Here is a 25,040-nt window from a genome sequence, read left to right on the forward strand (position 1 = left end):
GAACACATGGCTGCATACCGTCCCTTCGCCATGGATTGGTCAGACGAAAGGGCTCAACAGTGCTCAACGAAGCGAGAGAGCAACCGGCGTGACCTTGTGGGTCAGCTGAGAATGAAAAGCCCACCTCCAACACACACACACACACGCAGAGGCAGGCCATGGGAATATGGTGGAGGTGGAATGGGGAGCTGGAAGAAAGAAAGTGGTTGTGGTTGGAACTCGGGGTCATGCCTTTCTCTCCACATTCCTCCTCATCCTCCTGACAATAAAGTGTGTCAGCGTTGACACAACAGCCTCCATTCTGCTCACCTCACACACATTAAACCCCCCTTGAGCCACCACTCACTCAACTCTTTTGATGGCGTCCACGTGCAGAAATATATTTAACCGCCTCACATGTGACGCTCCATCCACCACTCTGCGGAGGAAAAACCTTTTGTTGCAAATTGTGCACAAATGTAGAAATGCAAATGCAAAGCTGTAGACACACACAATAAATCCCACTGGTCATCCTCCTATTGTTTAGGAGCTCCTCTAATGCTGTAGTGACCGGTAGTCAATTGCAGGAGCAGGCATTTGAAGTAAGGTGACTATTGGAGAAGTGGTCTTTATCTGTACAAATGCAACGGTGCAGTGGGTGATTGGTTGAATTGTGACTTGCATGTTACACTGGGAATGGAATGTGTAACTGAAGCGGAACTTTTACTTTGTAGTCGGCATGGTCACATATCATGATAGAAGCAGCACAGTCATGAACAGCCCGGCAGAAGCAGAGAAAGATATACCGGTTTGCACATGCTGCACAGCTGCAAGATCATGCTAATGTGTACATGCGTACAATATTTTATTTGTCGTGTTTTTCATTATGTCATTCATTCCCTCTCTTGAGTTCTGTCTGGTTTTTTTTTAAGAAGACCGTGTCATGTTGGTGGAGAACAACAATGGGTACACAATGCATTTTACTGGTGCAATAAAACAAATCTCAAATGTTGAATCTGAAATGTTTATAATTTTTTGAAACAATATTTTTGGCAGAAAAAAATAGAATGTGATTGCTTTACAGCAAATATCAGATTTACAAAAAAATGATTCACAATGATTCACAAGAAAAGTTGCTACATGCAGGAAAAACAGAAATAAAAAATCTTCATTGTGGTTGGAGCCAGACACATTCAAAATAAATAAATAACTTAAAGGTTGAAAAAGAAACAAAGTTCTATACAGCTGTGGAACACTGGCAGCTGGCTAACAGTCTTTGGTCGCGTGATGCTTTTTGAGGATTTTTGCTCTAGAAAGTCTTGAGAGGAAGTGATGTCACAGTTTGCTCTCCTCCTCCTCCAGTGGCCTGTTCAAGCCCGGGATGAACTTGAGGAAGTGCCTCCGGAAGCTTCTGTGTTTCCTTTGCAGCGTGCTGAAGCCTGGTGGCTTGTCAACGGCGGCGGGCGCCGACGAGGGCCCACGTGTGTAGCTGCGAGTGCTGGCGCTGCGCGTCAACTGCGTCTTGGCCGACGCAAAAAGCTCGCTGGCGGGCCGCAGGCGCTGCTTCCTCGCCGGCTGTTTGTGCCTTTTTGCTTCGCCGGCATCACCCTTGGCGTCCACGTGATACAGGCAGGTCTGGTAGAGGGGGTCGTCTTCGGTGGCCGTGCTGAGGACGCTGGCGCTGCTACTGGCGCTGCCGGTGCAGTGGAGGGAGCGGCGAGCGGCGGGACTGGGGGCTCCGAGGCTGCCGTACACGCCCGCCGACTCCAGGGACTCGTACACGGAGGCGTCGCTCATCACTATACCTGCGATACATGAGTGATGCTGTTAGCTGCACCATCTTGGATCTCCTCTGGATCACAATCAAGTTGTTTCAACAAGGTGACGAGTGTCCAAAAATCAGATGCCAGTGTAAAAGAATTCTTTTCATTGACCGATGTTTTACGAAAACACATTAGGCTGCTTGAAGAGGTGTTTACGCAAACGCGTAAGCTCAGTTGTGATTGTCTTCCTTGATAATAAAATAAAAACCCTTGTCAGGTTCACTGAAGATTTCATTGTCTTTGATGATTATGAAAACATGTAAATTGGGTTTATTAAAGATTAAATTGCCTTGGATGTTTACAAAACATGTTAGGTTGGTTGGATATTCAACTGTCTATTCAGTTTAAGAAAACACACATTTTAGTTTGTTGAAGACTATATTGTTTGAGTGTTTACCACAACAGATATCTTAGGTTCATTTAAGATTTTTACAAAAACATAGGTTTGTAGAAGACAAAACTGTCTTCAATGTTTACAGATTAGGTCAGTTGAATGGTCTGATTGTCTTCCTTGTTCATAAAAACACGTCAGGTTCATTGAAGACTACATTGTCTTCGATGTTTATGAAAATGCAGGTTAGTTTGAAGACTTATTCGTCTTTGATGTTCATGAAAAGCGTACATTAAAGACTAAATTGTCTTTTGGAGATTTGTGTACAAAATCATGAAAGTCATGGCCGTTGAATTGGCGTTGATGTTTCGAACAATGTGTACATTAGGTTTATCGGAAGGCTAAACTCTCTTTTACGTTTTTAAAACAGGCATGTCAGGTTAGTTTGAACCAAAACGGGTAAGTTTGGTTCACAGGCAAGTGAGGCATGAAGAAAAGATGTGACCTACCGTGAAGGAGCCTCTGCTCCTGCACCATCAACGAGCGATACTCATCCCACTTCTCGTTGAGAGTTTGCTGCGGAGGAACAACAACAAGACAATCACAATCACTCCAAATGAAAACCAGAACAGACAGATACATTTGATAAATGTACCAATATGAAGTGGAAACTCAAGTGACGTCAGCAGTGACCCTTCCAAACTGTTATTACATTTTCTTCAGTTAAGATTTCTGTCTCTGCGATGTTGCCCACTTATGGGTTCCTGTTTCACTTCCTCTCTGTCTACAGTCCCTCTCCTCTATCACTAACTTAATCAAACAGTTTGACCTAAATGGCAGCCCAACATCGAGAGTCAGGTCTTTACGAGGTTTCTTCGAGGGAGTTTTTCCTCTCTCCTCTAATGCTTGGTCATGTGGGGTTCCGTTGGTCTCTCAATGAGTGAGGAGCGTGGTTCCAGACCTGCTCCATATGTAAAGTGCCTTGAGATGACCTCCATGTGAATTGGCAATAGATAAATAACATCGAATTGAAATACTGAAGTAGAATGCTCAGTGCCTTCTTTTGTAACATCTACAGTTGGAAATGAAAATCCTTTAAGTGGATCTTATGCAGTAGGTTGGTGGTTAATCTGTAAAAAAATGGATTAGTACATTGAGAAGGCTGCTGCTAATCCCACGGCACAGCTGCTGGGATCTTCTAGGGGGGAAAGTGGCGCTGCTCGGCCACTTGACAGGAAGCTGCTGCAACAACTCAGATGCAAGAATGTGAGCGAGCGTGCTGGCGAAAACGCTGACGCAACAGGTGTGAGTGACAGGTGCGGACGGGGGGTCTAAAGCTGGCATGTTTGTGTGCGCATGCTGGCCGATGACTAAAGGACGTAACAACTCACCTTCAAATACTGCAGTCGCGCCTCCAGCTCGGCTTTCCGGATGGAGTCGCTGTAAATCGTCTCCAGCCTTGAAGGGAAAGAGGCGACAGGATTTAACAGGCGAAACAGGAAGTGGTTATTTAAGGGGGGGGGGAAAAGGGTCTACCAGTGTGGGAAAGAGATATTCAATCATATCAAAGGGGCTTTTCCATAAACTAGAAAGAGAGCAGGCACCCATGGCCATTACGATGCATGCCTGCATACCATTTCAGTTTACAAGGACTGTTGTATAACTCGTTGATGTCAGTCTATAAAGTGTTCACCTGCGTTGGGGCTCTGATGTGGTTCTCGCCTCTGACTGCAGAAATTGAAAGCTAATTGTCCATCTAATCTTTTACAAGTGACAGCGATGGGCTGTAAACAACACACAAGATGCTGCGAGAGATGCTGGAATGTTTGAGGCCTTGAAATGTGATGTTGATGTACAACCCCAATTCCAATGTCGTTGGGACGTTGTTAAAAACAGAATACAATGATTTCCAAATCATTTTCAACCTATATTTAATTGAATACACTACAAGACAAGAATTGAATACACTACAAGAAAAGATATTTAATGTTCAAACTGATCCATTTTATTGTTTTTAGCAAATAGTCATTAACTTAGAATTTTAAAGAAAGAAAGATTAGAGGTACATGGACCATTAAATATGACGTAGATATAATACATTACAAACCTGATGTAAATATGGTACATTAGAGGTACACATACCATTAAATATGATGCAGGTATGGTACATTAGAAGTATATAGACCATTAAATATGATGTAAGTGTGCTACATACGGAAGATCATTAAGTAGTCAAGTACGTCTCTCTTAAATATACGGTGATATCAGATATGAATCACTTCAATGTAAATGGAAATTGAAAAAAAAAGAAAAGAGATTTATGGTCTGTATCTTTTGCACCTCCATGTTCACCGACTAAACGATAGAAGAAAAAGGGGGAACAAATACAATACTGTTTTCTCAGTTTTGTACCTCTATATTTGCCTACGAAACACTGTCGTTAAAAAAGGGGGGAGAAGAAAGTATGACCTGAAAATCTTCATGGACACCACACACGTCATACTCATTCACATTCCAAAGGGGCATTACTGTGCAGATAATGGCTACATTTACAAATGACGCACTGCCCTGAAGGTTGAAATGACCTGGATGAATGAGAATATTCACGGGCATGTTTACAAATGAAAGACACCTAATTGTCAATGATTGAGCTGTTAGTTTTAAACCGAGCAGCCATTTGGCTTGCATCAGAAAATTCTGCACGGGATCTGAATAACCTGGTTGTGTGTGTGGTGTGCAACACAACATTAACAGTAGATTGTGAGGGGCTATAATCAGTATAGCAGGACATTTAAAAATACATATTTTTGTGCTTGTTTGTACCTGAGTGTGTTTCCACATGCCTTGATGAGCTGGACGATCTCTTTGTGTCGAAATCCCTCTACGGGGGCCTCGTTCACACTTGCGATGGTCTCCCCTGCACAGTGCACACATTCACCAGTCAGTTACATTTGGAACCAATATAGACTGTTTTGATTCCACATATGGGCAAGACGTGTGTATCTTTGAGTGGAAGTATGAGTTGTTGTTTTTTTTTTTTTTTTTTAGCATATTTTCCTCCCCGGGCTTTGTTTGGTGCGTTGGCATGACGGGGACACAATCGAGCGGGCTCCGGAGGAATTTAGGAAGTGAAACTGAAGTGATAGAAAGAAGGAAGTAGGCAGCTGAGTGACGAGCTTGGGAACATTCTCGTTTCTTTCTTTTAGCTCATCCGACATCAGTGAAAAACAGCGACAGCTATCACTGATTGGTAGTGAGGCACACTAATGATAATAACAATTCCCTAAGAACTACAGTACCGTGAACAAGTATTGGCCCCCTTCTCAAATTTTTATATTTTTCCATTGTTCCCCCACTTTAATGTTGAAGATCATCAAACAAATGTAAATATCAGACAAATATAACCCAAGTGAACTTAAAATGCTGTTTTGAAATGGTCATTTTGTGTATTAGGGAAAAACAAAAATATTCAAAGTTAGCTGGTGCAGTGTGGAAAAAGTAATGACACCTAAACCTAATAACTGGTTGGGCCATCCTCAGCAGCAACAACTGAAATCAAGTGTTTTCTATAACTGGCAATGACTCTTTCACATCAGTGGAGATATTTTGGCCCACTCACAATTGTTTGAATTCAGCCAAAATTTTGGGTCTTCGAGGATGAACAGCCTTAAGGTCATGCCATTGCATTTCATTCATTCATTCATCTTCCGTTCCGCTTATCCTCACTAGGGTCGCGGGCGTGTTGGAGCCTATCCCAGCTATCTTTGGGCAAGAGGTGGGGTACATCCTGAACTGGTCGCCAGCCAATCGCAGGGCACATATAAACAAACAACCACTCACATTCACACCTACGGGCAATTTAGAGTCTTCAATTAACCTACCCTGCATGTTTTTGGGATGTGGGAGGAAACCGGAGTGCCCGGAGAAAAACCACGCAGGCACGGGGAGAACATGCAAACTCCACACAGACGGGGCCGGGATTTGAACCCCGGTCCTCAGAACAGTGAGGCAGATGTGCTAACCAGTCGGACAACGTGCAGCCTCATTGCATTTCAATCAGATTCAAATCTGGACTTTGACTAGGCAACTCCAAAACCTTCATTTTTTTACAAAGCCATTCAGGAGTTGCCTTGCTGATGTGTTTTGGATCGTTATCCTGCTGCAGAACCTTAGTGCACTTCAACTTGAGGTCACAAATTGTTGGTTGAACATTCTCCTACAGGATTTTCTGTTAAAGAGCAGAAGTCATGGTTCCATCAATCACAGCAAGTTGTCCAGGTCCTGAAGGAGCTAAGCAACCCACGACCTTCTCACTACCACTACCATGTTTGACTTTTGGTATGTTCTTTTTCTGAAATGCTGTGCTACATTTACACCATATGTAACGAGACACACACCTTCCAAAAAGCTCAACTTTCAGCTCATCAGTCCATATAGTATTCTCCCAAAGGTCTTGGGATTCATTCAGATGTTTTTTTTTTTTTTTTTTTCAAAAGTAAGATGAGCCTTTATGTTCTTTTTGGTCAGCAGTGGCTTTTGCCTTGGAACTGTGCCATGGATGCCACTATTGCCCAGTCTCTTCCTTATTGTTGTGTCATGAAAATTGACCTTAACTGGGGCAAGGAAGGCCTGCAGTTCTTTAGAAGTTGTCCTGAGTTCCTTTTTGGCCTCCTGGATGAGTCATTGATGTTCTCTTGGGGTAATCTTTGTAGGCCGGCCACTCCTGGGAAGGTTCACCACTGTTCCATGTTTTCTCTATATGAGGATAATGGTTCTCCCTATGGTTAACTGGAATCCTGAAGCTTTATAAATGGCTTGTGTAACCCTTTCCTGACTGACAAGATGTCAATTATTTTATTTCTTGACTGTTCTGGAATTTATTTGGATTGTGTCATTTTCTTCCAGCTTTTTTTAGATCTTTTGTCTGACTTTATTTTGTCGGGACAGATTCTGTTTAAGTGATTTCTTGATTGCACTGGTCTGGAGGTAATCAGGCTTGGGTGTGATCAGTAAAAATTAACTAAAAAGTATGAATAGCCACAATTCATTCATGCTTTAACAAGGGGGGTAATTATTTTTTTACCAAGGGCCATGAAATGTGTGCCCTGCCACTGGCTGGCGACCAGTCCAAGTTATAACCTGTGTCACACCCAAAGCCAGCTGGGATAGGCTGCCGCTCACCAGAGTCCCTGAAGAGGATAAGTGGTACAAAATGGAGATTTGGAATTTAAACTTACCAACATGAAGTCCTGCAAGCTGGGCTGGGCTGTCGTCATGCACCTTACACACAAACGTGCACATCTCCACTGTGTTTTGGTCCTGATGATGCAGCCCGTAAGTCTGAAAAACACAGAAGGGTTTTCATCAGGCTGAACACTATAAGTAAAAAAAACCCTTCCTCTTTCCTGACGTGGCGCTCACGCCACATGATTGATGTCACTGCACTAGAAATGTTGGCGCCGTGTGACACTGTGCTGATAAAGCGACCACAGGATGACGAGCTGAGGAAGCCACTGTCGATCGAAGATCATGTGGCTCAAGATACAGACTAGAGATGTGGCACTAACATGCAACAACAATAACAACATTCGCTGCTCTCATCTGATTGGTCCAAAAACCAGAGCTGAAATATTCAACAATCAGTCATCGAAACTTTCATTATGAAAGTTACTTAGTGGAGCGCAGACCTCCGCCAAGGCTAAATGATCATAATCATCTCTGACTTGTTTAATTGACATATGGTTGATACCGTTTCCCTCCAGCCTTACAAAGTGGTGCCAGTTGCTGGATTTGGAGGAATGCTGTCACACTTGGCACCAATGCAAGCAGAGTATCATGGCAAAAAGTAAAAATGCTTAGATCTGCAGCAAAATGTCTACAAAGTTTGCAAGGATATGTACTTTTGGTGTGATCCTGCTAAACAACTAAGTAAATGCTTGCATGACAACAACCGAGTCGAGTACAATTTGTCTTGCCATTTTTGAAAAGTTCTTTCTAGGACACAGAAAAAATAATGAATCCCTGATCAGTTAAGAGTGGGGACCCACAAAGAATCTTCTACAGATGTGACTGTGGTCCATCTGGTTGTGACGTTTGGCGGGGACGACATCGCATCCGTCCAATTGGTTTACTTTTAACAAGAAAAAAATGTCTGTTGGAGGAATAGCATCGGTGAGTCAGTAGATCTACTTAATTTCACGAGACAGGGCATTCCTGTCAGATGGGTTCATTCCAGCAAGATGACAAATAGGGTGTGTTAATTTAACTATATGCCTGCATCTTTTGGCTAGTTTGATGAATGCATGTCACAGGACACCTGGGGACTGTCTTAAAATTGGTTTAAAAAATGCATCTCCTTTTATGTTAAACCAAGTACCATGAGGAGTCGTGGAGATTGTTCATTTTAAAGCAGCTCAAATTCCATTTTAACTGAAAATTTGAGGAAAGATGTAATATGTTTAGCTGTTAAATTACACATCTCAAAGACTTGAGGGATCCAAAGTGTATACCGTTTGTTTCAATACTAATGCTATGACACCATTTCCCTCACAGGGTTAACTGACTATATCAATCTATCCATCTAATCCAATCAGTCTGGAATTTGATTGTGATTATTTTAAAATTTCAATGGATAACACAACATTTTGTTGTCATGACAACAGCTGCTGCTACTTCCTCGTGCGATCAAAAGCGTCAGTCAGCAGAGTCAAGGCCGACTTCCTCTTGTCGTGAAACAGACAAAAACCACAAGTAGCCAGGCCGGGCCACCTGATAAACACATGCGCACGATAACGCACCTCAATGGAAATTATGAGAGGAACATCAAGTCAAGCACCCAATATGGCTCATCAGTTCACTTCCTTCTGGCTACAGAAGGGGGGAGGGGGGGGGGGGGGTGTAGGAAGGGCGGAGAGCATCCAAACCATAAATAGAACAAAATGATGCATGTTTGTGTCAATAGGGTGCGCCACTTTATGCCACATGTGTCTGAGAGGATGCCATTTTAAACAGGATAGACAAACAAGCGACAATTTTCTTACCTGAATCTCAAAACCAAACGTTTGCTCATCCACCTTTTCCAGCACCACCAATTTCCTGAAGACCAGAGAGGGAAGGTCGATTGATCAGTATTTTTAACTTAAGAAAACTAACTAAAGAAGCAGCAGCAGACCCATAAAGAATTCTGATCGAAGGGCACCTTTAAATTTAACATTGATTGCCTTTAGACTTTGGCGGCACGGTGAACGACCGGTTAGAACGTCTGCCCCACAGTTCTGAGGACCCGGGTTCAAATCTGGCCTCGCCTGTGTGGAGTTTGCATGTTCTCCCCGTGCCTCCGTGGGTTTTCTCTGGGCACTCCGGTTTCCTCCCACATCCCAAAAACATGCATGGTAGGTTAATTGAAGACTCTAAATTGCCCATAGGTGTGAATGGTTGTTTGTTTATGTGTGCCCTGCGATTGGCTGGCAACCAGTCCAGGGTGTACCCCGCCTCCTGCCCGATGATAGCTGGGATAGGCTCCAGCACTCCCGCGACCCTTGTGAAGATAAGCGGCTCAGAAAATGGATGGATAGATGCCTTTAGACTTTACTATTAACATTAATTAACGTTTTATACTTGTATGACAGTTAAGAATGTTAAAATGTTACCTAAACATTGCCTGTACAGTTTTATCATGGTGAGCGGTTTACTATGGAATTTATTATATCCATTATTTGCAATGGGGAAAATGGTTTTCGTCAACCAATGAACCAACCAATGAAAAGACTATGTCCAGTCTTAAGAGTTTACTGGATGTGAAGTACCTCTGTGCTTGGCTCCCCACTATATTTTTCCTCCATGTACATGTTGTATAGTTTGTATAGTGTATGTTTTTACCTTTGTGGTTCTGGTGGTGATTGGGTTTGGGGCTTCCATTTCTGCGAGCCGCCAGCCTGCAAAAGAGAAACCAGCACGTCAGACACCTTACGCATGAGGATTTCCCCAGGCCTTTCCTGGGCACACCCACTGTTCACACATACACCGCATGAACCCGTCTGACAGGCCACATGTGGCCCGCGCGGGTGTATTTTTTTTACGTTGCAGTCATCAAAAGTCCAAACAGAAACGACAAAATGCGTGTCGAGCTGCTGCTTGTTTACATCAAGCAGTCACGACAAGGAGACATGGGCCCTAATTAAAGATCCAGGGAAGAAAGGTAGAGTCATTCACAGTACGTACATTGAGCCCAAGTTGAGGTGGGGTCAGGACCACGGCCCACCAAAATAAATAAGGACTGTATCCGTCCACAAGGCCTCACTTCTTAGCTGTGTTCCAACTCAATCCCTTTCTGATGAAAGACCGCGTTGTGCCAGCTTGTAAACTGTTGCTTTCTTTAAGTCTCCACACTTACAGAATTGTCACGCAGACGTCTCAATAAGAGCATTTATTATTCCCCCAAAACCCACACAGGGCAACATGGGAGGGGGCAGCGGGACGGATGGCCCTCGCATGCTCACAATGCGCCCTTGTTGCCCTCCAGTCTAGATGCTCGAGTCTACTTTCTTAGCTACCTACATCCAACTGGCACACAAATTAATTTTGAGCTCCAGTGAGGGAGAAATGCCAGGAAAATGTGTTAAGAGTTAGCCAGCGTTATGCAACTCCTAATAAAGGTTATGTCACTCTGGCCACTGGCAGGAACAACTTACAAAACATGGCTGAAAAAAAACAACACACTGATGATGATAATGCATTATAGGCCAGGCCCATCACTGAATATCATCGCATTTGCTACTAGGTACAGTGGTACCTCAAAATTCTATCTCCCCAATGGCGATACAATTTGGAATTTGACCAAGATTTAACTCCAAAATAAGCAGCAGCGTCGACAAGGGATGGTAGAAGAACACAGTATCATACACCGGAAGCCAAGTGAAGTAAGAGTATTATGGACTAACTTATTAAAGTTATTTTTTTTTACACTTGTATGTTGAATACTGCTTAACACATCACCTGTATGGCTAAGTAAGGTTATGATGAACAGTTTTACCACTGCAACACATGCTGTTGACTGTACCATGCATGTAGTGAGTAAGTAGAGATCGGGATGACATCAAAGCAATATTATTGAATGCTTTGGTGTGCTTCAATCCTTTGGCAAAGTAACTTTGGTCACACGTGACAACCAATTGAGATATTTTTTTCCCCCCAATTACATGGTTTTAGATGCACAAAAGCATCATTGTAACATTTTAGTCACAAAGAAAACAAATTGACTTTTAAACTGTACTCTACATTTGTCCCATTTTACCACAAGTTGAATCTGTAATTCTAGTCAAGTACACAGTGCGAATACTTTTGCCACCTGCATCTAAAAGTCACAAAACATGAACCCCATCATGACTGGTTTGTTTACTCCATGACGTAATGAATACAAATACAAATACAAATACTGTGTGAGGTACGGAGAACGTTAATAGCGCAAAAAGAAGAAATCCGATCTAGATAATGGCATAGTAGACCACATCTACTTCAATGGGGTGAAACTAGGACCCGGTAGGACTCATCTTAGAGTGCAATACTGTGTCTTTAATTTAGCTGTTAATTTTGCTTCACGCCTACACGTCATTTGGGATTTCTAATGAAACATTTCTCTCCAGTCGACACATGGCAGCCATTGAAATCTTTCAACAGGTGATGATTTTACCTTTCTCAAGTTTCTGGGCAGAGTGCCCCCGGAGTAAGCCAGCGACTTGTAGTTGTAAACCTCCGAGGAGTCGTGCTTGAGCGGGGCCGTCCGCCGTCCGCAGCTGTCCGACTGGGACGACGGGAAATAGACGTCGCTGTCCGGGGGCGCCACCGACGCCGCGCTGTCTGCCCCGCTAGAGTCGACCGTCTTCAGCCTCCGGAACGTCATGGCGCTGGCAAAAAAAAAAGTTTGCTGCCAAGTCTGCCGCGACAAACGTGGAGGTACTTGCTTGTCTCGTCGTGTCGTGCTGTGTTTGGTGTTCTTCCCAACGTGTAGTCAGTCTCCTCTCCGCCGGGAGGGAGACGGCGCCAAGGGGCGGGCCTTGATTAGAAAGGACACAAACGGGCCATGTTGACGAGCATCCGACACGTACGAATGAAATGAATGAAAATGGAATTAAAGGCCCCATTTTTGCTCCAGGGACGAAGTTCAAATAATTTTAACACCATTAATTTACTTGACTTTCGTCCATTTTCACATACAGTTCTGCCTTGAAATACAGTTTCATTAGTTCATTAAGTCCGTGACTCAAATCATCCTTCCCAATTGAAATGAATGGAAATGACATTAATCTGTTCCACCCTCATAAAAAAAAATCAAAATAGAACTATATGATAGTATGCATTATAAAGACATTAAGTCATGAAATAATTAAATAGAATGACAAAGAATTAAAAATTTTGTCGCTCAAACATTTATTTCTCTTTGTTCTGCTGCTCATTTTGCTGTGTGCGCCTTGGCCAGCAGAGGGCAGTATAAGACAGAATTAATTGATATCTTCAAGACTCAGCTCCTCTCTTGGCTTCTCAGTACAGCAGTAATATTAGTCTTTGTTTGCAGGGTATAAAGATTATATGCCGGTGAGTATTTTTATATTGTCTGCATGGGAAACCTGCTGCACAGTTTGTGTTCAGATATCCATTGCTTAAAGAGTAACAACACTGCCACATAGATGCTAATTGTTAGCCCATGCGCCTGTAGGTGTTCCCTATACTACGTGGCTGTTTGTCAGAGAAACTCAGGATTTTCTCCAAACATAACATACCAATTCCTTTCAAACCCACAAAAAAGCTGGTTCTCCTCAAGGACAAACTACCGAGAAGCAAACTCAATGCTGTTTACATCCCAAAAACATGCATGAATTGGAGACTCTAAATTGCCCGTAGGTGTGAATGTGAGTGCGAATGGTTGTTTGTTTGTTTGGCTGTCCGATAATAGCTGGGATAGGCTCCAGCACGCCCACGACCCTCGTGAGGAGAAGCGGCTCAGAAAATGGATATATATATATATATATATATATATATACAGGGCAGTGACATGCGGTCAGGGTAGGCAAGTGAGGCAGAGTCTCACTGCCCCCTGGTGGTCTTTCCTTTCCACTGCATGTGAATAGTAAATAAAACCTTATGATTACATTAAATTGTTCCATTTTAGTTCTATGGTCCGTGCTTTACATAGATTTTCTTTTTCAAACCAATAATTTCAATGATTTCATCATTAAAATAGCAGAATTTTCATATTTCCTGTTCAAATGCATTGGAAGCGCAGCTCCAAGTCACGTTGAGTCACCGGTTCCATGATGCTTCAAGAGACCAGGCACACATCCATTCAGGCAGGCTGTGATTGGTCCATGGCTTCACACGAGACATTGGTGTTTCCTCATTACATCACCAATAATATACGTTTTATCACACATGTACTGCACTTACTGACGTTTAACAGACTGTCTAATATAGTTAATGAAAGAGTGTGACATTTAGTCTTTCTTATCGACCAGAAAAGCCACTAAAAGTGCAGAGTGGAGTCTGGTATGTAAGGTACCATAACCAGCATTTGGCAGTGTTGAATTGAGCTTCATAACGCTCCAGACGTCACGTGACTGTCAGTCAGTGCCTCACCAATCATGAACCTCACCGCACGTCACTGATACAGGGTGATTGAAAAGTAACTCCTTATTTTAAAGTACTTGTAATTGATCTCTGAACTATAATTCTTACAAGAAATGAACATGAGAAGAAAGTGTATGGCATGGACTTTTATTTCAAATTCGATATGGGCGCCAGCATTAGCCACCAGTTTCTCAAGCCGCCTGGGAACCGCATTAACTGATTTCACGAGGAACTCTTGTGGGATGGAAGACATAACTTCTCGTATTCGCCCTTCAAGTTCCTCCAAAGTCGTTGGTTTGGTAGAATAGACTTGCTCCTTTAATCATGGAACATACACAAAAAGATTGAGAAAAATATTACAACAAAATTTATTTTAAAATAAGGTGTTACTTTTCAATCACCCTGTATATGTATATATATATATATATATATATATATATACATATATATACACACACACACATTGTGTGTTATATATATATGTTATATTAAGTAATTACTGTATATCAGCCAAAGTCGTGCTTCTTGTGAGTTGAATCACCTGAAACCATACAAAGCTTGTATCACGTTTGCACCCGCAAGTTAGAGCAAAAGATCGGCCTCTTGAGTACTCATATATAGAAAAACTCGCAATCGGTCATTTTTTGACGACGACTTACATTTACTCCATTCATTTGAAAACAGATCTGTATTTTCAACCCCCGACTTTTTCAAAATCAAAAACGATTATTTTTTTCTTTAAGCTTAAAAACCTTCAGCTTTTGGTGCTCAAAAACTCTGTCAAATCTGAAAAACATGTTTCAAGTGGGTAATTTTCGTTTTTGGTTGGTCAGAACATATTTTCTTAACAAAAGCCTGACACCATAGCTATCAAAATGGGCAAAGCATTACCAATAATTGACAGTAAAAATTAATTTCGACTTTTTATTATTATTGTTACATTTATGAGGACCAACATGCATATGCAGCAAGCAGTTCACAGTAAGCAGACAACGGAAGACGTTATAGTAACAATAGCAGTATTTATTTATATTGTATTATTCCTTATTAAGTAAAAGCAATTGAGGGCAGGGACAACCTTTGGGCAGCATTAATAATGTAAAAGATTTCTGGTTTTAGTTTAATTTTTAAGTTAAAAAAAAACATTTACACTAAAGTATATGGCGCCCTCTTGTGGCAGAAACGTAAACACCAGACAATTTCCTTTTCTTTTATTAAATGTCATTGCACATTCTGTCGCTTCAGGCATACTGCAGTCACAACACCCTCTTGGTGTACTGAAATGATTTGACTCCATAGAGCTTTTACATAGTGACGTAAACATTTTCATATAGGAGTACATTAGTAGACACACAAACATCCTCATTTAAACCTGAACAATTGCATTTATAGCTGATATTGGAGGGCTAAGTCTAATAAATGAGCTTATGTCCATCTAGCATGAGACATCACACACACACACAGACTTGCAGACATTTCCTCTTAAATGTATGAAAGCCTTAACATTATTTCGGCCACATTCAATCCTTAGCCCATGGTCCTCTGGAAATGTATTATTATCATTATTGTTATTATTGTAAGATAGCTTTACAGCCCCAAATACAACAACCACATGTTTGCACAGTTCCCAGTGTGTTTAACCAATTTAGGCAGAAGCAGTCGAAAATGCACTCGCTGTCCTTCTCGAAGCACATTGACGTTAAGTTCCTCCACAGCGGAGTTTACCTGAAGCATTGGAGGCGTTGATTGGATTGAATAAGAGCTTCTTTTTTTTTTATTCTCACAATGCAATGAATCTACACAGCATGATGTTATAGACTAAGACATGTCAGTTGATTATATACAATAATCAAGTACGTGGAGTAGAGCGGTCCAGGCGCCATAGTGTAATTCGTATTGTAAAGAAAGTTGAAATTGGGAAAATTGAAATTCCAGTTTTCCTGTATTTGTTGACATTCTTGGAAATTTGGAATAAAATATAGAAGATGAAAAAAATACTAAAAAATAAATAGTTAATTTGTCATCAGAATATTTCGTCACTGATTAACTGATAGATATCCAATTTTGACAAAGGTGACCAATTTCCTGTGATAGTCTATTATTTTTTTCTGATAGGGCATTTCAACCTTTAAACAAAAAAGAAAATGTAGCTTTGGAATTTCCATTTTCCAGATTTTTATATTTTATATATATATTTAACTTTAGTATAGTGCCAGGAGACAGAGCGTCTGGTTTTATTTGTAGTTGAAGAACCCGGATGCTTTGGCCTGAGGAGCCATCAGCATACTAGCTTGGTTCTTGTGTGTGATGTGAATCTGAAACACAACACAAACATTTCATTAAAAATAAAATGTCCAAAAATTATTAAGAATAGCATTTATAATCCCCACCAAGCTATCTTAAAAATCCAAGCGTGATTTGTACGTACCGTGCAGGGCGGCTGCATCCACGGCTCTCCATCGATCTGCATCGGCAACGCTTTCTTGGTCCTGAGTGGAAACAAACAAATGTCATTCTCTCTGCCATGCATCAGCGCCAGAAAGAGTGGTTTTGTCTTGGCCATTTGTTAGAGAGTTAGCAGAATTACAAAAAAACTACACAACCAATTTCCATGAAACTTTGTGGTATACAACATGTACAGTAAGAATTCAACATCCAAAGCATTCCGCTCTACTCAGGGCTAATCTTGTTTGAACAGTAGAAGGCGGCGAATGTCATATCCTAAGGATTGTCTCAATGCATTTCCCGTATTTTCCTCACCTGATGATGAGCTGCGCTGTCTTCGCCAGCCTCACGGCGCTCTTCAGGCCCGTGTAAATTTGGCCCATCTCCATGGCACCCTCCAAGCCGACCACCTCCAGTCTACGGTCGCTCAAGTCTGGAGACAGACACAGGATAAAAATTGCACGTGTCAAGGTAGGCAAGGTAGCGAGCTCTTTTCTTCACTCAGGTACGTCTTTGTGGTAGCACGGTGACCTTGTGGTTGGCACATCTGTTTTACAGCTCTGAGCTTTGGGGTTTGAATCTCAGCTCCGGCCTTCGTGTGTGGCTTTTGCATGTTCTCTCTGCGCTTGTAGGTATTTGTGTTAAATAATAATAGTTTTCAGAACAGTTACTTCCAGTCGAAAAGCTAGCATCATCCATCTATGGAGAAGGCGCCAAAATTAAAATGTGTGGACACTGCTTGGAAGATGAACTATTGTCATGTTTTTTGTTATTATCGTACATATACTGTATGAAATAATTTGCTTTCCAGCAGTCCACGAGTAACATTGCAGAACAGTGTAGCAGATGACTTTGTGAATGAGGGAGGCATGAAAATCTATCGTATGCAATTTTTAAAAACTGATTTAGGACAGTTTTGATGCGCTGAGTCCAAACATCGCATTGGTTTTGCTAATTTAGGTCAACGTTTTGAACTAAAACCACGTTATTGTTTACATGTACAGGTATTTTCCCTTTAGAGGTTCAAATAAACTGAGGTTCATGCCCTGAATTTTGAACAATGATGAAGTAACATTCAATTTACAGGTACTTACTTTTATCAATGTCTGCTATTCAATTTACAGTAACCAAAGTTTGTAACATTTAATTCATAAACTGTTAACAAATTGGCATAAAAACCTGAGCCGAACAAGTGAGACCGATGTCATTTTCGGATCCAGCGATGTAAAATTGTCCTAAATCAGTTGAAAAAACAGACAACTATAAAATCATTTTTGTAACCCAGTGTAATGTAGCCAACAGGCCACAACATTAGGTACACATATACGATCTAGCCATAACAATACAAGAGCGGTATCAAAAACTGCCCTTTACAAAGATATCCTGTCACTAAGACACTCTCAAGCATTCATTCAACATCATTATTATTGTGGTCATACATTATGCATCATACTGAGAGCTGCTTCTAATATTGTGGTTACCTTTTGCTGCCACACAAGAGGGTCAAAATACTAGAATGATTTTAACTAAGGTTCTACAACTATGATAATAAACATACTGTTAAATGAATACTGCCTGACCATCATGACTGTTGGTTGATTTGTTAAGTTATCTACACATCCCTCCTTTCACCAGAATGTGAGTGCTAGAGTCCCATCCTTTACTCTTTAGGTTATCTCCATGAACCAGAATGTAGCCTGCTCACCAACATGTGGAGAGACAAATGACAATAATATGGCACTCCATGATCTGGTCACCATCTTCCTTTTAATTCATTTAAACATGTCATCACATAACTTTGACATGGCACAATTGCATGTCCATATAGTGACTGATTCATAGATTTGTGTGAGAAGTTGCTTACGAAGTGACCACACTAGGTCTTCAAGCCATTTTATGGTCCTTTGCTGCCATCTATAGGTTGTATTTCAGGTAGTGGTTGCAAAAATGCGACATTGTCACCTATTTTTGTAAAGGCGGAAAAATTGATCTCATTAGATTATGAGATCCGGTAGCATGGTGAAATAGCGGTTAGCATATCTGCTTCACAGTTATGAGATTTGGGGTTCAAAGTTTGGCTCCAGCCTTCTTATGTGGAGTTTGCATCTCCCTCCTGCGTTTGCATGGGGTTTCTCCAGGTACTTTGTCTTCCTTGCACGTTCTAAAAACATTCATGTTAGTTTCATTGAAGAACCTAAATTGTCCACAGGTGTGAGTGTGAATGGTTGTTTGTGCCCAGCGATTGGCTGGCGATCAGTCCAGGGTCAAAGTCAGCCGGGATTGTGCAACTGTAGCTAATGTTGTGTCCTGTCGGTGTCCATTACTATTCTGTTCTTCTGCTTTGACCTGCAAGAGTTCAAATACCTTGGCCGGTCACTTTCAGGATTTCTGGGTCCACGATCACGTCAAGCTCGTCCTGACCAGTCAGCCCCTTAACGTCCGCCTTCTTGGTCTCACCCCAGAGATTGGACCCGCCGTGCATGCTGGGAATGTTTAGGACAGCAATACCCTCCAGAGACAGGCTGCTGAGATCCAGAGGAGTGCCGCAGCACTGGGGATGGAACACAAAATGAAGAAAAGTGTTGTTGTTGTTGTTGTGTTATTGCGGTCTCACCTCTATCGTTAGACTTTCGTTCAGTTTCTTGCAGGAAGCCGAGATAGTCTCTGAGGTGGCAAATTCAAAATACCACAGCTTGTTCTTCATCCTACACGCAAGAAAATCACACTTGAGGTTTGTAGATCGGGATATTCTCTAAAATGTCGTCCAATCCATACCTGCTGTTAAATTTTTGAGGATGTTTCTCCCTCATGGTGTGAAAGCGGTGTGCGATGGAGGCGTCCTGTCGGCGTAACGAACACTCGTCAGCGAGCCACAAAGAGACACGGACATCACTGTGAAGACTCACCACTCCGATGGAGAAGTAATTGTTGATGATTTCATATGGCACAGGGTCGCCCTTCTCTTCACCCTCCTCCGCTATGACCTGCACACTCCAGCGGTCCATCAGAACCTGAGAGCTCCCCTCGATGTCCTTTAGGATCCTATTCAGGTCCTCACCGTCGTATCCTGAGGGGGTGAAAAACGGTGAAGTGTGCACAGGTGAGACAAAATATTTGCTCAAGTTCCTCCCAATCATGTTTTGACTTTGGACTGTTTGTGTCAGGGCTGCTGTTTCAGCACCTTGAGCCCAGCTCGTGTGTGTTTGCAGGATTGACGTGTTGGAGTCTAACACCTGCACCTTGTCATCCTAATTACACCTGACTGCTCTTAAGTTGCTGTGGGACTCCAACTCGTCGCCAGACTATCAACGCTCTACGTCGAGTTCATAGCCTAGCCACCTTGCCTATCTTTTTGCTTCCTGAAGACGTAGTGAGTTACCTCTACCTAATTCTTGTTCTTTGTCCCCAGTCTGCCATCTGCCCTTGCTCCCTGCAAACCAGTGCTAACCTCTTGCGACCCACCGACAACACGGACTCCTACCCTGCCAGACCGGTCCTCGTTGGAACCCTGCCAATCCCGGATTTAGTTATCTGAGTTCCTTTGTTCGCTTCCAAGCTGCCGTAAACCCTTATTCACAAACTTACCTCCCTGTCCTCTCTGCATCGGGTTCCAACTTGCAACCTGAATCCTGACAGCAATAGTCTGGCCTGTCATGGACCCAGCGGAGACGGATCCCCTTCGCCAAACAGTTACCGGACAGAGCATGCTTTTGAAGCAACACGACCAAGCCCTCATCCTGCTGATTCAAAAGGTACGTGATTTCTCACAAGCTCTCACATCCCTCCAAAATCAATTTGCCACACTCCAACCTTGCGCACAGCCGCCTGCTGCAGCATCCACCGCTCCCACTGCCCTCCTCACCCACGTAATGCGTGAACCATACGTACCCGCACCAGCCCCTTACGACGGCAATCTAGGCTATTGTCGCGGCTTTTTGGTCCAGTGTACACTTGTGTTTGAACAGCAACCGCAGTCGTCCTCCACCGACAATGCTAAAATTGCCTACCTCATCGGCTGTCTCCGGGGTACAGCGCTCTCGTGGGCCACGGCGGAATGGGAGAAACGGACAGCCGTCTGTGCATCATACTCTTATTTTTCCATGGAGATGAAGAAGATTTTTGACCACCCGGTGCGCGGGAGGGAGGCCGCTAAACGGCTGATGTCACTCCGACAGGGCTCTCGCAGTGTGGCTGAATTTACGATCACTTTTCGGACTCTCGCTGCTGAGAGTAACTTTAATGATGAGGCGCTACAGGAAGTTTTTCAGGCGGCCCTAAATGGGTCTCTTAAAGATGAGTTGGCCTCCAGGGATGAGCCAAGCTCCCTCGATCAGCTGATTGATTTTTCTATCAGACTGGATTGTCGTCTCCGTGAGCGGCGGAGGGAACGCAACTCAAGGTCACAGACTCCGCCTACCCCGCTTCCTTCTCCACAGCACTCCACTCTCAAATCCTCCTTTGAGCCGCAGACTTCGTCACCAGCCCCGCTTCCCGAGATCCGTGAACCCATGCAACTTGGCCGAACAAAACTCAGATTTGGAGAAAACACGCAGGAGAACCTCTAATCTGTGCTTGTATTGTGCAGAGGCGGGCCACTACATCGCAAACTGTCCCACACATCCATCAAACTGGCAGACTCTCCAATAAAGGAGGAGTTGGTGAGTCAGAATGCAAGTTCCTCCTCTTCTGTCAGTTTTCAGATCTCTGCTACCATCTGCTGGAATGATCCGTCTCTGCCCGTTTTAGCCCTAGTAGACTGGAGCTGACGAGAATATCATTGACCACCGCTTAGTTAAACAGATGGGAATTCATCTACATGCTTTGATCACCCATATCCAGCAAGAGACTGCTCCCGTTTCCCTCAAGCTATCAGGTAACCATCTTGAGACATAAGTTTGCATGTTTTCCCTGCTCTTCAAGTTCCAATCGTGCTTGGCTTGCCTTGGCTGAGGCTCCATAACCCCATCATCGACTGGACCGTCCGTGCCCAAGATCACCTCATGGAGCAATTTCTGTCATGAGAACTGCTTGGGATCTGCTGCGGTGCCCCTAAGTGGCCAAAGTCGGAGTAAATCCCCTGACCTATCAGGTGTCCCCTCAATTTACCATGACCTAGCTCCAGTGTTCAGCAAACACCATGCCACCTCTCTACCCCCACACAGGCCTTACGATTGCCCTATTGAACTACAGCCCGGTGCACCGCTACCTAGCAGCCGTCTTTTTAACATCTCTCGTCCAGAGCGGGAGGCCATGGAGACCTACATCAGCAAGTCATTGGCCGCAGGTATTATCCGGCCCGCCTCTTCACCGGTGGGGGCAGGCTTCTTTTTTGTGGACAAAAAAGACAACACGCTCCGTCCGTGTGTGGAGTATCGTGGCCTTAATAACATCACCATTAAGAATAAGTACCCCTTGCCCCTAATTGACTCTGCCTTTTCCCCCCTTCACGGGGCAACAGTTTTCACCAAGTTGAATCTGCGCCAAGCCTACCACCTTGTCCGCATTCCAGAGGGAGACGACTGGAAGACAGCATTTAACACCCATAGAGGGGACTACAAGTACCTTGCAATGCCTTTCGGCCTGACCAATGCATCTGCTGTCTTCCAGGCACTAATCAATGACGTCCTACGTGACATGATCAGAAATGTGTTTTTGTGTACCTGGATGACATCCTGGTTTTCTCCCGTTCCGTCGCAGATCACGAACGACATGTTCGACAAGTACTTCAGAGACTCCTTGAGAACAAGCTCTTTGTTAAAGTGGAAATGTGTGAGTTCCATGTTCCAAAGACCACCTTTTTGGGTTACATCATTGCTGAGGGGCACCTTCAAATGGACCCAGCCAAGGTAGCTGCAGTCACTGAGTGGCCGACGCCATCCACAAGAAAGGAGCTGCAGCGATTCCTTGGCTCCGCCAACTTTCACCGGCGGTTCATTCTGAACTACAGTCGGGTGGCAGCACCCCTCACTGCGCTCACATCAACCCTAACGTCCTTCCAATGGTCCGAGAAGGCCGACATGGCCTTCTGTGAGCTAAAGAAACTTTTTTCCTCAGCTCCTATCCTCGTTCATCCGGATCCACAGAGGCAGTTCATAGTTGAGGTCGATGCATCAGATGCGGGGGTTGGTGCGGTGCTGTCTCTGTGATCCCAGACTGATGGTAAGGTCCACCCTTGCGCCTTCTTTTCTTGCAAGTTGTCTCAGGTGGAGAAAAATTATGGGATCGGAGACCAGGAGCTCTTGGCAGTGAAGATGGCGTTGGAGGAATGGCGGCATTTCCTGGAAGGTGCCGAACACCCATTCATCGTGTGGACCGACCACAAGAATTTGGAATACATCCGCTCGCCCTTGGTCGCACATCACCCTGGACTTTGTTTCTAGGCTTCCCCTGTCAAATGGGAACACAGTCATTCTCACTGTGGTGGACAGGTTTTCCAAAGCAGCACACTTCCTGGCACTTTCCAAGCTTCCATTTGCCAAGGAGACTGCCGACCTGTTGCTCCAGCACGTTTTCCGCCTGCATGGCATCCCATCTGATATAGTCTCTGACAGGGGCCCCCAATTCACCCCTTCAGGTTTGGTGAGCGTTTTGCACAGCGCTTGGTATAGGTGTTAGTCTATCCTCTGGCTATCATCCTCAGACTAACGGGCAATCTGAGCGCACCAATCAACAGCTGGAGACGGCGCTCCGTTGCATATCCCAGTCGCGTCCCGCTTCATGGAGCACCCACCTTGCCTGGGTTGAGTATGCCCATAATTCGCTGCCCCGCACCTCCTTGGCCATGTCCCCTTTTCAATGCTCCTTAGGCTACCAACCTCCACTGTTCCCATCGCAGTCCCTTCAGTGCAGGCTCACATACGCCGGTGCTCCAAGGTCTGGAAGCTGGCCGCGCTGCCCTTCTCCGGTCCTCTGCTATGTCTCAGGTACAAGCCAACAGTCGCCGTATCCCTGCGCCCGCTTACACGGTTGGTCAAGAAAGTGTGGCTCAGTACGAAGCATCTATCACTTAAAGTTGAATCCAAAAAACATTCCTCACGTTTCATTGGCCCCTATGAGATTGTGGCTGTGGTAAATCCATGTGCTTCCTGAAGACCTAGTGAGTTACCTCTACCTAATTCTTGTTCTTTGTCCCCAGTCTGCCATCGGCCTGCAAACCAGTGCTCACCTCTTGCGGCCCACCGACAACACGGACTCCTACCCTGCCAGACCGGTCCTTGTTGGAATCCTGCCAATTCCGGATTTAGTTCTCGGAGTTCCTTTGTTCACTTCCAAGCTGCACATTTTAGGATTCATTGAAGACTAAATTGTCCATAGGTGTGAATGTGAGTGTGAATGCTTGTTTCTCTAAATGTGCCCTGTGACTGTACCCCGTCTCCTGCCCAAAGTCAGCTGGGTTGGCGCCAGTTCACCCGTGACCCTAATGAGGACAAGTGCTATTGAATATGGATGAATGTTTATTTTTTTCCAACAAGAATGTACTCTGAATTCACACAAGCACGGAGAGAACATGCAAACTCCAGACATGCTAACCACCATTTCACTGTGCTGCGCACTTTAATTCCATCCGTCCATCCATTGTTTGTACCCCTTCTATAACTAGGCTCACGGGTGAGTGGCCAAGAGGCAAGAGGTTCTACTGAGTATTAATCTAGTTTGCTCCTGTTTCTTCAAGCATGTTGTTGCTGATGGGAATCTGGCTGTTGCTGAAACTTATCATTTTCCATTCTATAGTTGGTTCTCACCTCCTCCCCACCGCAGGCATCGCGCGAGGTCATTTCCTGTGCCTAGAGGAAGTACGGCAACTGGCGGCCGCACCAGCAGACCGGCTTTGTCTGATTGGGTAAGAGAAGTAGGAGGAGACATAAGAGAAGAAGTTTGGCAGAAAACCGAGCACGTGTGACCTTTGACAATGTGGTGCAAATCCAAATTAGAATTTGTGGCCTTGGCAGAGGTCTGTGCTCTACTGGGTATCCATTTGCAAGTGATTTTGGACATCCAGCTTACCAATGGCGTCCAGAATCCAGCCGACAGTGCCATCTCCGCCACATACCAGGATCCTGTATTCCTCAAGGTTTCTGAAGAAACTCAGGCTGATCAAAAGACAACAACAACTTAATGTGGATGTAAACAAACCGGGAACACACAGAAGGTTACACCTACTGCATTTTAGGTTCATCTTGAAATTTTACCCAAAAGCCCAATATGTCCAACTTTTAGTGAGTAGTGTAAGTCACAAACACAGTGGTTGTTTGTGTGTGTTCACATCATGTTCTCTGGCAGCAGCCACTCACCCTGCGGTTGGGCCACCATTGGAGAGGTTGTACACCTGCCGAGGGTTGAGCAAATACTGAAACTTACGCAGGACCCTGAAATGCACGAAAACAAACTTAAAAGGTGCATGACTTTATAAATTCATTAAGTTAGCTGCTGAGGTTTTTTTGTTTGTTTGTTTGTTACTTGCGCTTAGTTAAGGTAAATTATTTGTATCATCCCCATTTAAACTCATTCTTAGTCAAGCTTTTTAGATACTTTAGATTTATAATGCTTACTCCCTTCCAAAAGTATTGGAACAGTGAGGCCAGTCCCTTCATTTGTCCTGTAGACTGAAAACAGTTGGGTTTAGCGTCAAAACATTTATATGAGCGAAGAGGTCAACAGTTCAGGTGAATTTGATACAGAACACTTTTTATTAAATCAACCAATTTTTATGTGAGCTAAATTATTGGAACACAAGACTGTCTGGTCTCTGGTCTCTTTTGTTGCCCTGGTGTGTCCTATTACATTGATCTTTCAAGCAATAAATAGCACTGAATGTCCACACTCAGTTTCTGATAAACAAACAG

At 43.7% G+C, this 25,040-nt stretch overlaps 2 protein-coding genes and 1 long non-coding RNA gene across 11 annotated transcripts in view; 1 reads left to right on the plus strand and 2 right to left on the minus strand.

Moving 5' to 3' along the window:
• Positions 1 to 989: 989 nt before the first annotated feature.
• Positions 990 to 12,031, minus strand: tamalin (trafficking regulator and scaffold protein tamalin). Its single transcript, XM_061790144.1, has 8 exons — positions 11,822 to 12,031; positions 10,012 to 10,067; positions 9,174 to 9,228; positions 7,371 to 7,473; positions 4,957 to 5,050; positions 3,525 to 3,591; positions 2,643 to 2,709; positions 990 to 1,784 (listed from the first exon to the last, which is right to left on the minus strand). The coding sequence occupies exons 1-8, from the start codon at positions 12,029 to 12,031 to the stop codon at positions 1,315 to 1,317; spliced, it is 1,122 nt and encodes a 373-aa protein (XP_061646128.1). The 3' UTR covers positions 990 to 1,314.
• Positions 11,943 to 24,340, plus strand: LOC133485840 (uncharacterized). Of its 7 annotated transcripts, none has more exons than XR_009790827.1 (9): positions 11,943 to 12,084; positions 16,542 to 16,668; positions 18,581 to 18,928; positions 19,018 to 19,297; positions 19,362 to 19,949; positions 20,783 to 20,855; positions 20,944 to 21,070; positions 21,149 to 21,481; positions 21,656 to 21,876. It is a non-coding gene; the product is annotated as an uncharacterized LOC133485840 (long non-coding RNA). The 7 variants fall into 7 exon arrangements; XR_009790821.1 differs by lacking the exons at positions 20,783 to 20,855; positions 20,944 to 21,070; positions 21,149 to 21,481; positions 21,656 to 21,876 and adding exons at positions 12,704 to 12,723; positions 23,333 to 23,519; positions 23,929 to 24,037; positions 24,147 to 24,340 and having other exon boundaries at positions 11,947 to 12,084; XR_009790823.1 differs by lacking the exons at positions 20,783 to 20,855; positions 20,944 to 21,070; positions 21,149 to 21,481; positions 21,656 to 21,876 and adding exons at positions 23,333 to 23,519; positions 23,929 to 24,037; positions 24,147 to 24,340 and having other exon boundaries at positions 16,542 to 16,677.
• dgkaa (diacylglycerol kinase, alpha a) overlaps positions 14,949 to 25,040 on the minus strand; it is a 41,174-nt gene continuing 31,082 nt past the window's right edge. For all 3 annotated transcript variants that reach the window (XM_061790114.1, XM_061790123.1, XM_061790132.1), the window contains 10 exons: positions 24,489 to 24,563; positions 24,202 to 24,287; positions 23,940 to 24,029; positions 19,104 to 19,264; positions 18,973 to 19,037; positions 18,812 to 18,902; positions 18,562 to 18,748; positions 16,513 to 16,630; positions 16,181 to 16,241; positions 14,949 to 16,067 (listed from right to left, as the gene is read on the minus strand). In XM_061790114.1, coding sequence (XP_061646098.1) covers positions 15,987 to 16,067; positions 16,181 to 16,241; positions 16,513 to 16,630; positions 18,562 to 18,748; positions 18,812 to 18,902; positions 18,973 to 19,037; positions 19,104 to 19,264; positions 23,940 to 24,029; positions 24,202 to 24,287; positions 24,489 to 24,563 — 1,015 coding nt within the window. In that variant the 3' untranslated portion in view covers positions 14,949 to 15,986. The remainder of the gene's footprint in view (positions 16,068 to 16,180; positions 16,242 to 16,512; positions 16,631 to 18,561; positions 18,749 to 18,811; positions 18,903 to 18,972; positions 19,038 to 19,103; positions 19,265 to 23,939; positions 24,030 to 24,201; positions 24,288 to 24,488; positions 24,564 to 25,040) is intronic.

The sequence above is a fragment of the Phyllopteryx taeniolatus genome, chromosome 1 (genome assembly GCF_024500385.1).
Source record: "Phyllopteryx taeniolatus isolate TA_2022b chromosome 1, UOR_Ptae_1.2, whole genome shotgun sequence".
Lineage (NCBI taxonomy): Eukaryota > Metazoa > Chordata > Actinopteri > Syngnathiformes > Syngnathidae > Phyllopteryx > Phyllopteryx taeniolatus.

Bases quoted from the DNA above. Each gene is read 5' to 3' on its own strand.
- tamalin (XM_061790144.1), bottom strand. From the start codon at position 12,031: ATGACGTTCCGGAGGCTGAAGACGGTCGACTCTAGCGGGGCAGACAGC. The intron at 9,229-10,011 runs GTAAAAACATAC...TCTGGTCTTCAG, and splicing joins TCACCACCAGAACCACAAAG to GAAATTGGTGGTGCTGGAAA. The intron at 3,592-4,956 runs GTACAAACAAGC...TTTCCCTTCAAG, and splicing joins GCATGTGGAAACACACTCAG to GCTGGAGACGATTTACAGCG.